This window comes from Falco rusticolus, chromosome 1, assembly GCF_015220075.1.
Source record: "Falco rusticolus isolate bFalRus1 chromosome 1, bFalRus1.pri, whole genome shotgun sequence".
Classification (NCBI taxonomy): domain Eukaryota; kingdom Metazoa; phylum Chordata; class Aves; order Falconiformes; family Falconidae; genus Falco; species Falco rusticolus.
Window position 1 is genome coordinate 65,654,119 of NC_051187.1, and position 17,608 is coordinate 65,671,726.

General features: G+C 43.3%; 1 protein-coding gene across 2 annotated transcripts in view; it reads right to left on the reverse strand.

Moving 5' to 3' along the window:
* ZDHHC2 (zinc finger DHHC-type palmitoyltransferase 2) overlaps positions 1-13,639 on the reverse strand; it is a 35,772-nt gene extending 22,133 nt beyond the window's left edge. For both annotated transcript variants that reach the window (XM_037382319.1, XM_037382314.1), the window contains exons 1-2: positions 13,422-13,639; positions 2,819-2,845 (exon numbers count right to left, since the gene is read on the reverse strand). In XM_037382319.1, the coding sequence (XP_037238216.1) occupies positions 2,819-2,845; positions 13,422-13,587 (193 nt within the window). In that variant the 5' untranslated portion in view covers positions 13,588-13,639. The remainder of the gene's footprint in view (positions 1-2,818; positions 2,846-13,421) is intronic.
* Between the last annotated feature and the right edge of the window lie 3,969 nt (positions 13,640-17,608).

The following is a 17,608-nucleotide window of genomic DNA, read 5'->3' on the forward strand; positions in this document are numbered from 1 at the left end:
AAAAACCCCCAAACAAACAAAAAACCCACCAACACCTCCACACACACCCCGACCCACCCCCACCTGAAAGAAGTATAGCTACCTAAAGAAATACTAGAGCAAGGGGAGCCTTTGAGTGGATATGCATACAACACCTAAGCAGTAACCATAACCAGTTAATTTGTTTTGCTGGATGCTTAAGAGGGAGGACAGTAAGTAGGGTGGTTTTTAAAAACCTGCAGGTTCTTTACATTCGAATGTTCATTCACCACTTTATATTCTTCACAGCCACTGATTTATTCTTAGATTTTTTTAAAATAGATGCCAATCAACATTTACCATGATGAGTAGTTTTACTAGAATATAGAAGGTAACATTAACTTTTCCAAACAGCCTGCCACGGATGGGTAGGTGTTTCCATTGAAAACCTCTTACTGTACTAAGCAATTCACTCCAGTAAATAGTGAATCCAAAACTCATATCCCCTGATTAACTTGCTCTAACGCACAAGGAAGAGTATTTCCTTGGATTTTTCTTCCTCAGTCAGGGAAGCAGCAAATAAAGGACAGCTAGGAAAGCAACAGTGAAAAATATTTCCCTGCTATACAGATGAACTCAGATCACAGACAATTCAAGATTATAAGGAAGCTACATGGCCAAATAGTCTTTATATAACTTAATTTGCAGGGTAGTCAAAGAAATCATAAAGGGAAACGTGTACTTTCACTACACAATCTGATATACTGCCCTCATATTGTTAGCCCATGTTTTTATATATGTAATGCTATGCAGTGCTAGAGAATTTTCCATAGCACATGCATGATGGTGTGTATAAATACAGGAACAGTAGCTCAGCATGTTCTTATTTTTGGTAATTTTGCCTCAAAAGTAACGCTGAATAAATGCTCCTGGTGTTGAAGTTTGTTTACTCAAAAAAGCAGCAACACAGTAAATATTTATTCTTAGTCACTAGGCAGTTAAAAAATTAATAAACAAAAGCTAACGAAATCTGAGGAGCAACACTGTACAAATCTTTTGGGATGACAGGGGAAAAAAGCCATATGCCATGTCTATAAACTGAAAAAATCTCATCAGTATAAGTAATAGAACTGGTCTCCACATCAAGCACAATACACTAAATGACCATGTTGTTATTGCAAGCGTCTGGCAGGAACAGTCTACATTTTAATGAGAATATTTCTGTCAACTCTAAAAAAAGCTGATTTACTCAAACTCAAAAATCGGTACTTTTAAAACAACAGTATATTCATGGCATAAAGTGAGGGCAAGCTAGGGCAAGTTACACCAGTTCTGTACACTACGCATTTACTAATCTGCATCTATATTTTATTGTTGTAAGAATAATGGTAACTGAGATTGACAAGAAAATTCCTTTTTCATACATTAAAATAAAAAGACTACTGGAGGAAGAATTCTAGCCTAAAGACATTATTCCATGTTTCCCCATTAAAGTCTGCACACAACTTAAGCTCTTCTTGCTTGCTCTTGCATCTGTCTTCCAACCTGGCGCAGGTCCCAACTGGTCACTTCTCCCAGGTTACCTACAAACCAGTTTCCCTGCACCACAATGGAAACCCTAGGTTCCCTAGCTGCTCCGCTGGGTCTGTGGGTGTTGAGAATCCAACATATGAACCTCAGTTCCCTTAAGACAGATAAATAAGAGCTATCCGCAGCTCCTTAGGCAGAAATCCAGTTTTATACTTTTTCTGGAAAAAAAAACCAGCCCCACCAAGCAACCAATCAACCAACCAACCAACCACTGTATCCCTTGCTTGAAGGCAACCCATTTACAAATAGCTAGCGTAGCTAGAGCTGTCTGGAAGTTTGCAGCAACCTGTAGTAGGGCTGAGCCCCATTTGCTCAGTTTTCATCCCTGAAAACACTTAGGGCAGAAGTACAGCCAGGGTAAAATTCTCCTGACTGGCTGAAGCTCACCAACGTTTGAGCAGCTAAAAATAAGGAAATTTACAGTTCCTCAATGCATTTTGCTGATCTCCCACACACACTACGGAGCAGCAAGAAACTAGAATTATTTCTAAGCCTGCAGGTGATGAAGTTTGCAGATAAACTTATGCACTCATAAGGGGGAAGAGACCACTGAACTGAAAAAAGTTTTTCAAGCAAGTATTTCTTAATTGGGAACTACTTTTTCTAAGTGAGGGAGTTGTAAATGACTTAATAAAACCTGATGGAATTACACAAGTATAAAAAAGCATAGTTTGCCTCCTAACCCCCAACCCCTTCCCTCCAAAAGCTCCACAGCCTCACACTTCACATTTCCATGTTGTGCTGTAGTATTAAAATATTATCTGCAAAAGCAATCTAAACATGCTACAGTCTTGGGGTAGAAGCTCTCATAACAGCTAATCAGGTAGTTTTATTATTTTTGAAAAGGTTAGGTATCTGAAGGATTCTTCTGTTTCTTCAAAGATGCTGGTTAAAAAGAAACTGCAGAAAAAATTCACCTCCCAGTTAAGTTTGTGCAGAGTGCAACATGCACCTTGCTCACCTTTAGAAGTCCTGGTTTTACAAGAGTTTTCCTTGTTATGAAGAAAAATTTTTAAAACCAGAATATAAGGATTATTTTAATTGACAGTTCAGAAAGCCAGTAAGAAGAGTACAAAGTTCTAATTTTTCTCATCTTTATTTGGAATGGTGAAAGCAATATTCAGGAACAGCAGGATAATAAAAGGAGCTGAGGAACACAAAATATACACTTATTTAAAACAGGTTAGGTCTGTTTCTCAGTTCTACCAGTAAGCTACTATATTGCCCTGATATATAAATCCCACTTATAAACAGCTAATAAAAATCTTACCTTTTTCTCCAATATTTGCCATTGTCACTGAAAAATGAGAAAAAAGGAAAGCATAAAAATGATGTTTAAATAGCAAATGACATAACTGAATATCTTGAACTTTTGTTTTTCAACCAAAGACAGAAAGCCACACCATCAAGCTTTTATGCTGTGTACATTCATCACAAAAATAGGTAGACAATACCAATTGCTTACAAGGTATTTTAGCTCCCATTCCCAGGCTTGGTTCCTGAGAACTAGCACCTTCATCTATCTAATGCTGCCCAAGCTTAGCCCCAAGAAAAGCCACCTCTGAAGAACAGTAACTTCTTTAACTGAGGTTGTACAGGTTTTACTGTTCATTCCGTTCTTGAGGTGGAGGTGTCAGACTCCAGAACTGGTTTTGACAGCAGTACTTTTTGATACTTTAGATTGCTAAGGCATAAAAATTGAAAGTAGACAAAAGCTGCATTTCCTTTAAGAAACTGCCTACAGATTACAGGATTCAGGGATAGTAAGAGAGTAAGAAAGATGCAAATATGTCAGACATGGAGTACACTGGTATCATGTATCAGTCACTGCATTTATGAAAAATAATACATCTTTTTCTTACACCTATATTCCACTCTTGGTTACATTATTTAAAAAAAACTAACCACCCCACAACAGATATCTCTGAAAGATCAGAAACTCCGAAGTGATCAAAACCTCATGGTGCTCTTCCCTTTCCACCCAAACCACTCCACCACACATTTATCCATCCCAATTAAGAGGCCTAAAAACCGTAATATACTGGCACCTACAGCTGTGAGCGAGAGGAGAGTACCTATATGGATCTCTCATCCACTCTTGCTTTCCTAATAAAAATGGCTGCACAAGGCTGGTCTTCAAACAGCGGCCACAAGGCAACTCCTACTGAAAGGCCAAGCAGCCACGCCATCCTACTTTGATGTATTAAACTTAGGCCTTGTTGATAGAGTGAAAGTCACTAATGAGATCCAGCACAGTCCCAGAATGTACTGTGGGGCCAGCGCTGCTCAACACCTTAACTAATGCTCTGGAAGAGCAAACACTCATCAAGTTTATAGGTGACACCACCCAGAGGACACCAGCTGAAATGCTTGTGTGCAGGACTGCCATCCAGATGGACCCAGACAGGCTGGAGGAGTGGGCCAGCAGGACCCTTACAAAATTCAGCGAGGGCAAAGGCCAAATCCTGCACCTGTAAAGAAACAACCCCCTGCAACGATACAGCCTGGGGACTGCTGGGTGGAGCAGCTCCGTGGAAGAGGACGTGGGGGTGCTGGTGGGCAGCACCTGGGCAGCTGAGAGGGCCACCAGCCTCCTGGGCTGCATTAGCAAAGGTACAGCCTGGGAAGGGAAGGGCTTATCCCCCTCGACGCAGCATTCATTAGACCACAACCAGAACATCGTGGGGCTTTGGGCCCCCCAGTACAACATAAGTCCTGGGGAAAGCAACCAAGCTGGTAGGGACCAGATCACTCATCCTCTAAGCAGAGGCTGCATGGCCAGGGCTTGTTCAGCCCGCATAAGACATAACTTTGGGAGGACCTAACAGGACCTCCAGGGAGGCATCAAGGAGGTCGAGACAGTTGGGTTCTTCATAATGGGACAGGGTGGAAGGACAAGAGCCAGCATGTATAAGTTGAAACAAGAGGATCAGATTTGATACAAGGGAACACTTTTCCACCATGAGAACAGTCCACCAGTGGAGCAAGCTGCCCAGCCATGTTGTACAGGCTCCATCTCTGGAGCTTTTCAAGCCACAGCCAGACAAAACCCTGAACAGCCTGGCCTGACCTCACATCTAACCCTGCTTTGATTAGGAGGTGGGACTAGATGAGCTAAGGTCCTCTCAAATACAAATGAATTATTCCACAACTATAATCCTAAAATAGGTCTAGTAAAATGGAGATCTGACTATAGCTCTAGCAAAAAGAGCATCTACCTTACCTGAGGGAAGATGGTAAATAACTGTGTTTAGAAAGATCTTTACAAAAACCAGAAAGACGCCACAGAAGTTGCATAAACCACTGTAAAGAAAACTCTATTCTGCCCTCAGTTTTCTAGTTCAGCTAAGAGAAATCTTTAGAACTCGGTAAGCTGAATATCCATCTAGACAACTGCAGGAGAGAAGCTGATGGAACATGTATATACATTTGACTCGGAGAAGCAGAAATGCTGCAGTACAATAATGCACAAGAACTGTAAAATTGTAGGTAAACAGTCATTCACCAGAAAAAAAAAGAAGACATCTTGAGAGCTGATATGTAATCTAAAAGTGCTGGAGCTCTCAGATTAGGACAAACTAGCCACTACTCAAAATTCTGATTTTCTTCCTCCTTGTATGGTCAGCAAGGTGTGCAGAAATTTTGCCAGTCTTCTTGGAGTAACTGCTCTCTGCTAATTACAAACCCATAGCCAAGCATACACTGCAGAATCACCAATTTCAAACTAAAATCTACCTAACCAACCTTTCACAACATTTTGGGGTATTTTTCTCTCCAAACATGGGAATGGCATAGAACATTGCTGTGAAAGCAGCTGTCATATTTCTTCCCCCTTAACGCTGGATAAAATTTCTTAATTAACGTGCTTGAGACTTTTAACTTTTCCACATGTCTGTAAGTGGACCAACACAACTAATAAATCCATGATTTAATAACTTCTAACTGACTGCAAGCCTACAGCTTTTCAAATCTTCTGTTCACCTCTGAGACAAATGCACTCTCTGGCATCTGCACCTGCATGGTGGACTGTCTTTTCAGCTTTTGCGGCGTCTAGCTTGGAAGCAAAGTGCTCCTGACAGTCAGGAGCTGCAGACCATGAAGGCTAAAACGCAAATGCCCAAAGATGTCCAGTTAATCCCAGCAGAGTGAGAACTAGGGTTTTTTGATACATCTTGTTGTCATTTTAATCTCTTTTACCACCTGAATATAACTTAGAGTTATTTCATAAGCTCCTGAGTTGCAACTGCTGTAAGACACCGAAATAGAAGAGGCGAGGCTGAACAGAGATGTCAAGTATCTTCGATCTTATCATCTTTTTTTCTCCACATTTACTGCAGCTGGTGTTTACAAGGAGACTGGCTGCGCTGGTGACACAGGGGAACATCCAAGATATCCAACAACCTGCAGCTTTTCACAAAGTGAAGTACTACTCCTCCTGCTTGTGCCTTTTTAAATCACCTTTGATGAAGGCTCCATGAAGGAGGTATAATGTGTGGGAAACTATTGGACAGACATCTGCAATAACACAGGACCAGGGAGGAAATAAAGGGGTTTTTTTGGTTCATTTCGTTTGGTTTTGTTTTCTGTTTGTTTCTTTGTTTTTTCACAATGGTAGCAGAATTGACCAGCAGAAAACAAAATACGAAAAAGCAAACAAACAAAAAACCTCTTATAAATCATACTATCTCTTAAATTTCTCTTAAAAATTAAACTTTCTCTATTTATAGAATGACCATGATACAAAGACATTTTAGGATAACCACCAGATGCTTATAATTCTAAAATCACACTATTTAAGTGCATGGAAAATAACTTTCTAACATAAAAAAAAAACCCCTCCTTTAATTTTGGATTTGATCAAAGAAACGTTTCCCCACTTTCTGAACAGCACGTGATGTATTTATTTAAAACAAATTTTACATTTTTCAGTAGATTCAGTGATACAGCTTAGCTATATTATTCAATAGTATTTGATGATATAGTCTACTGTGAATCATTTATACCAGTCTTTCCTGGCAGTTTTCTCATTTCTCTTCCAAGGGGTTATATTCACTGCTGGTAGTGCACAGAAAAGTAGGTCAGACTGTGCATCCTGTCATTAATAAATATCAGCTTACACGCTGCAAATTCACTTACTGGTAGTCCAATAGCATACAAATAATAAGGGTAAAAAGCATTTATGTCTATAATGACTAAAATAAACACCAAGGACACACCAATCCCAACTGTTAAGCAATTTCTATGATCAGGGAGAAAACAAGGTAAAACTGATTGAGAGAGGAATGGAATGATACTCCCATACATTTAGAGATGGAGATAATTATAAAACCATGACCTGTCTTCAAGAAATCATTAAAAAGTTACAGTTCTGTTTGCCTGAGCTACTGCAGGGACCAATTTCATTAAGAATCAGCCTTCCACTGCTAAAGCATCAGGATGCCATTTACAGTTATAGCCACTAGCAGACTATCACATAATTAGAGCCTCTCTGTTTCATCACACAGCTTGCAGACGGTGCTCATCAGAACCAGGGATCAGGCTGGGACATATGCGGGACTTCAGCCAATGTAGGTGCCAATTTCCTGAGCCAGAAACATCATTCCCTGCTTGCCCTGAGCTGCAGGCAGCCAGAATCAGGAACAGCACATTCAGTAGTCAATGCTGCTAAACTGCCTGCCCTTGCAAAAAACAACAGTGACTGAGGACAGAAAGTTGTGTTACAAAAGACAGGAAAAAATCCAGGATGGAAAGGACACCCAGAGAAGCTTGGGGGATTCATCCCACACTTGCTGGTAGTCTTCCTCACTGGGAGACAACCAATGCAGCACTAGGAATGCTGCCTTGGCAAGCAAAGAGGCACCACAATATCTCAAAACGGCCTGCTACCACTCCATCACCAAATCAGTTTGCCAAGAGAAGCTACATTGCTAGGCACCTTGCACTGGGTCAGACCTTAATTCAGTGACAGAAATGGATTTCCCACTTCTTTAACTATGGCTAATTTTCTCTAGAAATCTTTATTCTCACTCACCCATGGAAAAAATTAAGTAGGCATCTGTCTCCATGTAGCTACAGACGTGGTAAGACACATTGCTACCAAAACCCCCCAAAGATTCTGGAAGATAAAAATCCATGTAAAGAATTTGCATTCGTTTTCTAATATTAAATTTTGCTTGACTTTTAAACTCAAAATCAAAGTTCCTGAACAGTAAATGTAATGGTTAGATTGGGGGGGGGGGGGGGGGGGGCAGGAGGGGGAATAAATAAAAAAATAAAAAAAAAAAAGAGAAAAAAGACTAGAGAAACGGTTGTTTTTAAAAGCAGCTTTGATGGAAGTGAATATAAAAATTCTTGCTTCCATATTTTATGCATATTTTTTAAATACTTAAAACTTTGGAATGGGAACATAAGATACATCTGATTCAGAGACTCTGCAGCCACATCCATAAATAGCTGTTTCTCTCAAACTTTTACACAGTTTAATATCTTGGACCTGATTCACAAAACTAAGAGTGTATTTTATCTTTATAGCATATCTGAAGCTCTAAGCCACTGATCTATAGATGCCATTTAACTCAGCTCTCTACACATACAAATGTTTTATAGTTATAAGTGTTCTATTGTTGTCTGCAGTATCAGTGCTTGCAATAAACACCACCAAGACTTTGCCACCAGTGCTTCGCTTCAGAACAAAAGTAACAGGAGTATTTCTTGGAGATTTAAGGTTGGCGTAAGTAGTCATCAATAACCCATACATTTGGATTTGACAATATTTGTGAATGTTTCAGTAAATTCATTTTAACCCTGTGCCCATCAAACTACGTTACTGCCCACCTACTGAGCAGCAAGCTGCTATTTGGTACCTTTCAAGTTAAGCACACAAACCCACTCCTTTTGATTTGACTATGACTAAGAATTGAATAGTTCTTCTTTACAAACTTCCCATTTACTTTGTAAGTCACAAGGACTAACTGCAGAGCAAAGACTACTTCTAGAGAAGCTGTATAACCAGATCCTTTTTAGCAGACAGAGTACACCCTGACAAGAACATCTATTCTAGTCACTATGTATCAAGCAGTGTTTAAATCTTTAACTGAAAACACAATCATATATAGTAAGTAATTGTATCTTCCTAACAGACCTTATGTTTTCAACTTAAAGCCATGGTTTAAATTTCAAGGCACAAAACCTATAGGTAGTACACTTGGCACTACACAGAGAGATAATCAGTCATACTTAACACAGGCTTCAATTCAATTTCAGAAGTGGAGAATGGCAGCCGCCTCTGAAAGTCTGAGAAAGAAATCAAATGAAATTTGGGAAACGCACAGGAGTACTGCTGGCTCAAATTCAGAAGCCAATTTTACTTCAGCAGTCAGTTTTGAAACTTTTCATAAAGTAACCAGGGATCTCAGAAAAGGAAAAAATGTAGGGTTTGCAAAATACTGTATAAAAATACAAATTTGCTTTGACCAAAGTCCATTGCTGCCTTAGCAGCCAATTTACAGACAGGGTATTTAACTGGTATTTGACAACAGCCAACTGCAATATTATATTTGGCTATAGAAATATAAGTACATTGTAAAAAACGTAGGTGATTACAAGACATGATCAGCAAGTACCATAAATCCTTTGATCCATTTGGAGAACATACTGAGCAAAGAGCTCAAATCCAAAATCCAGCTGACCTAGTCTTGGGCCTCATCTTTTTTTATTTTTTTCTCCCTCTCTTTTTTTTTCCTCTATCAGCTTCTATCTTCATATTTTCTCCCATTTCTGATCCTCTGATGATACTGTGCCATGCCTACAGGGCATGCATTAATTCTGCCTCTACACTGTGATGAATTAAGCAGCTTTTTATCCTGCTTTAATTCCATTCCACTGATGTTACACAGACTCAAAAACTCAATTCAGCATTAATCAATCTGATCCTCCAGCAAAAATCTTCCATGACTATTAACATCTTTAGCAGCTGGATGTCATTCCATGTTTTTCTGTTCCATAATGAAGGTAGCTGTGGACAGATCCTCAAAAACAAATATGTGGTTTATAAGCTCTCCAGACTTGTCGCCCTCTTCAACTGTGCTGAAGTCACTAACTCTTTCCCAAATCAGGCACATCACTCACCAGGTGGCAATGGTTCCTCCCTTTCCCTCCACTGAAGTAGTTCAGAAAATGCTTATTGCTCGTTTCTATGTTCCACAGGAAATTTATTTTCCTTCTTCAAAATTATTAACTCAAGCTATATTTTCAGACAGGATTCCCTGAGCAAAACCTTAGAATTAAAATCAGTGACATGTAATTATGGATCAAAACTGAACATATACAACTAATTCCTATTTATTGGATAACCCTATCATCAGCCCAGTTGGTATGTTCACTAAAAACATCTGTCACAGCACTGTCAAATTTTCACGCTTTCCTTCTTACATGCAATTCCAAATCACAAACTGGCAGGAAAATAAAACAAACGGAACAAACCCCCCAAAAGGATCTCAACATCCAAGTTCATCAAGAACAGTTCTGACAAACAACTGTCAGAAACTGCAAATTACTACTGATTCTGCCTTTCCCAAAGCATGGAGTGGGTAGCTACTCCAAGTCCATTACAGTTCTACTAACCGGAGTTAGAGACACCCAAGAAGGAAGACGTAAGAATAATTATTTTCTTTGCATATAGTTTACTGAATTAAATTTATATTTTCTGAGTACAGACATGTGGATGCCAAAGGAAAGAATTCCATTTGCACTTCAGGTTACTGTTGTTCCGTATATCCTAGGTCAAAATTTGAATAGCTTCAGCTGTCAAAGTTCAATGTACTCACTGTACATTGCCTGTATTTCCTCATCTTTTTTAGAGGAAGAACAATAAATCTGTAACCCTCAGGTTTTCATAAACACATTAAAGATTAACACTTAAAGGCCCATTAATTTTAAACACAGAGGAAGTTATTTGGGTGAAAAAGGCAATTACTACTGCCAGACAGGGGTTGTGAGATGACAGTACCATCAAAATCAAGATAATGGAACTAAACTAGAGAGAAGCAATTTGTAGTCAGGTGTTTTAAAACCAATTCATTTACACATTTAACTCCAGTATTCTACAACCAGCAGGAAGAAAACTGCTTGCTAGTGTTCAATAACTTTCTCTTTTTCCTTAAAAGGTTAAAGCAGCACAAGCACTTAACCGAATCCACTAATAAGAGACAGAACTCTAGACATAGTAACACTACAGTTAAAGTCTGTGAATTCCTTTTTCTGTTTCTAAAACCTTTTTGTTTCTAGAATGCTGCTCAGTATTGTAACTACTCGGCTTTAGGGAAGAAAGGAAACATCTTAGTACTTTTTCTTTCCTTCTAAAAAAAGATACAATGTCTCTCCTACAACACTCAGTTGAAATTGCAGAAAATATTCAAAATACTACATTTGAAACACTTTCTCATTACTAAAAGCTCAAATAGACCACCTGCGTTATAACTCTGTGGAGTCCCACTGCACAATGGTTAACGCTGTTTCCTGTACGTTGTCGTTAGCATCAATGGTAGTAGATGCAGTAAAATAAGCAGCTATATACGTCCTCTTTAGCAGGCAGTGCTGCAGGAATAAAAGATGCACTGAGCAGACAGGCTGGCTTCAAAGCACTGAAATGCTTACAGTCTATTCCTGCCGTTGGCTTTCGTTCTCAGAGTTGTTAGCTATTCCTTCTGTTGTTTACACTAAATATTCATTAGTAAGACAAGACGTAATTTTATTTTATCTTAATATGCCAAAACCAAGGGAAAACATCCAGATATAAATAAAAGATGGAATTAGTGGAATTTGCGGACAACTGCTAAGCTGAATTCAGAAACTGGTGAGCCAGGCAGAATGGGGAAGGGGGGTGGGATGAAACAAACAAACAGAGAAACAAACCAAAAAATCACCTATGTCCACAGAAAGGAATTAACTAAAAGATGTTTTAGCAGAGCCCCAAGATTCCTTCTTCCTCCCCTCCCATTACAGGCCTTTTGCTTTGAGCGGTTCTCAAGGAATTACAGCACCACAGTTTATACTTTGAAGCCAGTTTCAAGCATGCCATTTCCTTAAGAGGTACTCACTCAAGCATGCTATTTCCTTAAGAGGTACTCACTTTCAGGTAAGCTAAAACTCAGAATTCTGTTATACAGAATTACACAGAAGAAATAATACAGTAGATCATTCAAACAGTAGTGCCCAAATCAAGCCTATTGTACTGTGTAAGCATCACAGCGCCGTGTACGTTAGGACAGATGTTAACTATAGGGTCACTTTGACCCGAAACATCCTTGCCCTCCTCATGTCAGCTCACAGCTCCCCTTTCCAGGCTTGCTTTGTCAGTTTTTCCCACCACCTTCCGGACAACTCACTTGCTTGTGCTGGAAGTAGACACTTTAGTCCTCTTCTCATGAAGGCACAGCAACTCAAGACCCAGCTTCTAGTTGAAAAGCAGCATTTAAAACTAACAGATCTGATTGCTGTTAGTGAAAAGAAGACATAAAAAGCCAACCTCCAATATAGAAACCACATCAAGTCTTCACAGCTCCCTCCAAAACAGAGGTGTTAGGCCTGGCAATCATTTTTTGCTTAATGTCTCAACTGCTCAGCCAAGCATCTGTGAGACAGAAATTTGATCACAGCCTTCTGTTAAAAAAACCCAACAAACAGTAGTCCAAAATTAGGTACCAGACTGCTGAGATTTTCGACACGAATAGCTGAAGTCTGGCCAAGTTATATTGGCATATAAATGCACTCAGCTTGACTTGGGTATTTTCCCCTCACCGCTGTTCCTCAAACAGATGCTAAATGACCAGTAGCCACAATGAACCTCACCTACAGTAGAAGGGAAAGGGGAGACAACAGCTAACTCGTATTCCTTTGTGCCATTATTATAATACTGTTCATGAAACATCAGTACGCTGTGCATCAGCCTCTAAAATTCAAAGATTAAATTGTTTTTCTACCAGCTATATACCGCAACTGAACCTAAAATTAATTCCAGCGAGCCTAGTGAGCTGGTCATTTAATAACTCCTTCTGGCTCAACAGCTCAAGTTCACAGAAATACTCAGATCACAACCCATCTCCAGCACGTGATTCATTATTTGCCCGACACCGAGGACCCGCCAAGGTGCACAGTCAGGATGACTTCTGAATGAACGGCAGGCCGCGGATGCCAAGGAAGGACCACAAAGTTCTGGCAGCCGGGCATTTTCCAGAGGACTGAAGAGCGGCACGGGGAGAGACGAGGATTTCGTGTTACCTGTTCTGGCTTCCACATCAGCTGGCAGAGCACCCTGCGTGTGTGTATGTACATACGTGTATGCGTGTGTGCCGTCACCCAGGGGAGGAAAGCCAAGGGGCGGCTAACTTCGCTCACGCCGACCTGCACCGGGAGCCCCTGCCCGGGATGGGATGGGATGGGATGGGACGGCGCACGCGCCGCACACGCCGCGGAGGAAAACTCCCGCGCGAGAGCCCCCGTGCGCGCGGCTGCCTCCTCGCGTGGGGCTGGGGACCACGCGCGGCCGAGCGGCGGAGGGACAAGGCGGTGAGGAGGCCCAGCGTGACCCCGGCCACCTGCGGCCGACTGGGACGCGGGTCCCTCCACCAGCCTCCAGCCCAGCCCAGCCTCGGCCGGCAGCGTGAGGCGGCGCAGCCGCGGACCCCGGCCCCGGCCCCAGCCCGGCCCGCGGGCGTGGCGGCCCCGGGCCAGCGAACAACAGTAACCGCCGCCCCGCGGCCGCGTCCCGGCAGGAGCCCGGCTGCGCTCCGCCAGCAGGTGCAGGGGCGGCGGCGGCGCCCACCCCCGTCCCGCCGGAGCCCGCCGCGCCCCCCGCCCGCCGCGGCGGCACTCACGCAGGCAGAGCTGGGTGACATAAGCGTAGTAGGACCAGCAGAGGATGCTGGAGATGAAGAGCACCGGCACCCAGTAGAGCAGCCGCTGGCAGCGCCGCCGCACGCCGCCCCAGTCGCCCGCCGCCCCGGCTGGCGGCGGCGCCGCCGCCATCTTCCCGCACCGCATCCCGGCCGCTCGCTCCGGGTGCCCGGGCTCCGGCCGCGCACCCCGCCGGAGCCCGCCCCGGTCCCTCCCTCCCGCGCTGACAGGGCTCTCCGGCAGGGCCGCTCCTCCCACCGCCCGCCCGCCGCTCCCCCCGGGCAGGGCAGGGCAGGGCAGGGGTAGGCCGGGGGGAAGGGCCGCCCGAGCGGCCGCAGCGTCCCCTCGAGGTGGGGCCGCGGGGCAGGGGCGCTCCGGCAGCCTGCGCGGCCGTGAGAGGGGCCGCGCTCGCCCCCGCCGTGGCGGGGCTGAGGGGCCTGAGGAGCCGCCGCCGAGGGGCAGCGCCGCCCGCCACGGAGCGCCCCGAGGCACGTGCGGCAGCGCCGGTGTGTGGCGGGGCGGGAGCCGCCCGGTTCCTTCCCTCCGGCACGGGGCGGCGGCACCCAGCCGCCCCGGGAAAGGCCTCGGCACACTTGGCTAAGATAAGTGCTGCCCCGCCTGCAAACACTGCTTCAGAGCGACGGCGTAAGGCACCGAGAGCGCTGCGGGCCGCGGTGGCCGGGCCTGCGCCCCGCGGGTGTCGGGCCAAGGGACAGCGGCGTGGGGCTGTGCTGACTCACTCTTCCCCGAAAAGGCATTATGTTGCGGTAATGAAACGTTTGTGAAATGTAGTAAACCCAGAGCACGTTGCAGGATGTACACCAAAATTGTTGCTCAATTATCCTTCCAGAATTAGAAATGCCGAGCGCGGCCGCAGCATTGCTGCAATCTGCTCATCTCTGGGAGCAACAGCAGCGTGGCAGGTAGGACGGAGCTGGCTGATTAAAATGTGTTTGGACTTTGAAAAAAGGCTTGTGTAGTATCTCACATGGGAGACTACGCATGGAGCAAAGTAATCACAACCTGGAAGGCGTACGACTGCTGTTGGTTAAGAAACAAGCTGTGAGAGAGGAGAAAAAAACCCCAACAACCCAACAAACCGGAAAATATGACTAAAACGGTAGTAGGTGTGCTGCCAGGTTCCACAGTATGAAGCGGAGTTGCTAGCATGTTTATTGAAGAGAGGGAAAAAGAAGTTGACCATATGGCTGCAGCATTTTTCTGTAACACAGAATCATGCGCCCCTCATTATTGTAAGTTTAGGCTGAGGAACTTCCGTTAGGCACGGTGAACCGGGTGAATGAGCAATAGAGAGTGATGTATTGAGAGGAATATTACATAGCCCATGGCAGTAAATCATCTTCGCCTATGCAAGAAAATATATCACCGTGAATGGCTCAGTGAAACATCTCTGCAACGTATAGCTATTATAGAAGAGAAACAAATGAAATATGCCATAGAAAGATTGGACTGTAATAGCTTAAGATTCTGCATAATGGGGAATTACATATTATACGTTAAAAAGGTGGAGATACTGTGAATGGTGCTTTAAAAAAGAGATCTGATATTCCTGCATACTGTATTTCATAAAACAAGAGGAAAGGACCAAACCCAACATGACATAGACAATAAAAGCACTTTATTTTACCTTAATTAATTATGCAAGTCACTGCTAAGGCCAACATTTTAATAGAGCATTTAAAGGTTATTCAAAACAGACTTTAAAAGTATAAGGAACAAGATTACTGCTGCCTGAATGCATACCCTGTGCTTTACTGGCAAAAGTGAAAAGAAGGCAATTGAGTTCATTTGATGGCTTTTCTCACTTATTTGGAAACAGCTGACAGTGACTTCTCTCAGATACAAAGGATAACGCATCTAACTTGTTGTGTGTTTCCAGGGATACGTGGCTGTACCATGAGAAGTTAGCAGCTGGATGCTGTACATATAAGGATGTAGGTTTTGCATCGCACCTGGGGGCTATGAAAATCTTTCTCCTATAAACCATTTTAAAATGCTGTATGTGATATGGGGCTTATTAACGACTACACATGCCAGGTAAACATAGTAGAAGTTAGAGAAAACTCTTTAGTATAGTAATTAATTATTTGAAATAATAGCTATTATACAAATTATGTATATAGAGAGGTGGCAGTTTGCCAGAGAGGTGAGAATAAAAAAAAATCGTGTGTTACTAAGACCTCAAATTATATCATAAAATTTCTGGTCAGAGGCTTTTTATTACCCCTTCATGGAAATGAGCTCGTGTAGTCCAGCTTTCTAACTTTCCCATGACCGCTACCACCTTCTTCTCACTGCTAAGATGTCACAATAATCAGAATTTTCTTATTTAGTATGCTAATAATTACATTAATGATAATTACAGCATACTGTTTACCAGAGTCCCCAAATCATTGTCATTCTGGTTCAAAATTAGCCTGTTTAGTGAAATAAACAGCCAAACCTCACTTTAATTTAGTTGGGACAGAAGAGCCTGCCTTGACTGATGCTCCCAATTACCTTGGAGCACCCCTTGGTCAGAGAGCTCTAAAGAATCCCTCTGTCCTCTTGAGCTTGTGGCTTTTCCCCATGGACATGGGCTCTCTAGCTCGCCTTCGTGCCCACAGTTCTTTGCTATTCCCTCCACGACTCTTATCACTGTCCAGATGGGTCATGAGAGACCCTTTCCTTCTGTGCCTTTCTTCCTCTCTCTGTGGTACGACCTGCAGAAATTTTACGTAACAGCAAAAAAACCTCAAGAGCAAGCATATTCAAAGGATCATCGCATTATGGCAGAAATAAATTCTGGGATGATCTAAACCATTCATGGACAGATTTCCCAAATGACTGTACGGGGGCAGCCTCTCTCAACAATGAGAGAGGTTATCTGGGGCAGAGTTTATTGATGTTTGTATGAAATGTTCACAAGAAAAAGAGGAAACAAAGGTTATTTACAGGCTTTTCTTGTCAGAAGCTGGGCTAAAGGTAGCTGGGGTTTGAGGAGGAGGCTTGAGTGTTTGGCAGATCAAAACAAAATGTTCTTGTCATAAGCAGAACCACTCAGCTTTTCCCCTCAGACAAGGTATATGCAAGGTGTTGCTGGTGGATTTTATTTTTTAAGTGTCTTTCCTGGAATCCATATGGGTACTTCTAACATTACCATGTCTGACTATTTTCTGTCTCAGGTTCTGTGACCTAGGTAGCGAAAAGGGATGTTACAAGAAGGGGCTGCCACCTGCAGCTCTGGGGCCAGGCATCCTCTTGCCAGGCAGCTGGAGCCCAGCCTGGGACCTGGTGTCTCCATCCCAGGCTGTTGGATGTGGCTGCTGCTTTCCTGCTCAACCAGTGCCAACTTGAACAGCACCTACATACAGGACTCACTCAAGTACCAACAGCCAAGTCCCTTTCTCCCCTTCAGCTGTCAGGGCGGAGGTACACTAGTGAAACCACGCACACACCCCCTCCTCTCTGTGCTCACAAGTACACATGCAGTTGCACATCCCCGAGTATAGGCACAGCCTCCTTGGCTGTCTGACACCTCTGCCTGAATCCCCGGCCCTCTTACCTGCTCAGTGGTCCTGTACTCACCAGCTGGTCCAGCTTGGTGCTCCCTGCATTTTGATAAGGTCTTTGTCCAGCTGATCTGGCTGAAACAAGCATCCTGCTGCTCCACATACCCTTATTGATCAGTCTGGCTGACCAGGGCTGTTCCCTGTTGTTGTCTCTCTGAGCATTGTTTGCTTGGATTTGTGCCTCTGCATGTTTGGCTTCCTCCCTTCTCCTCATCATTCCACTTGACAAGGTTCTTGATCAGATGCTGGTTAAAGCAGGTGCTCTCTCCTTCCACATGTGCTGACAGTTAGATTCCAGCTGGGTTCAGATACAGAAGTGGAGAGTGGAAATAGCGCCTCTTTCTGAAGGAAAGCATCTCGGTACCCTAGCATGCAGTCCTAATTAAAAACTCCCCCTGTGCAAGTCCAGGGGGCTCTGCTTTGTTGAACTACCTTTAAATTGTAGTTCTAATTGCTGACATCAAAAGTTCTTTGCTACTTATAGTCAGATGCTGCTGCATTTCCACAGTGCTCACTGTATACGGGTAGCAGTTAAGAGCATTTTGGTGCATTTAAGAAGTAAGGAACTAATAGGAAATCTGATGTTAGTAAACAGT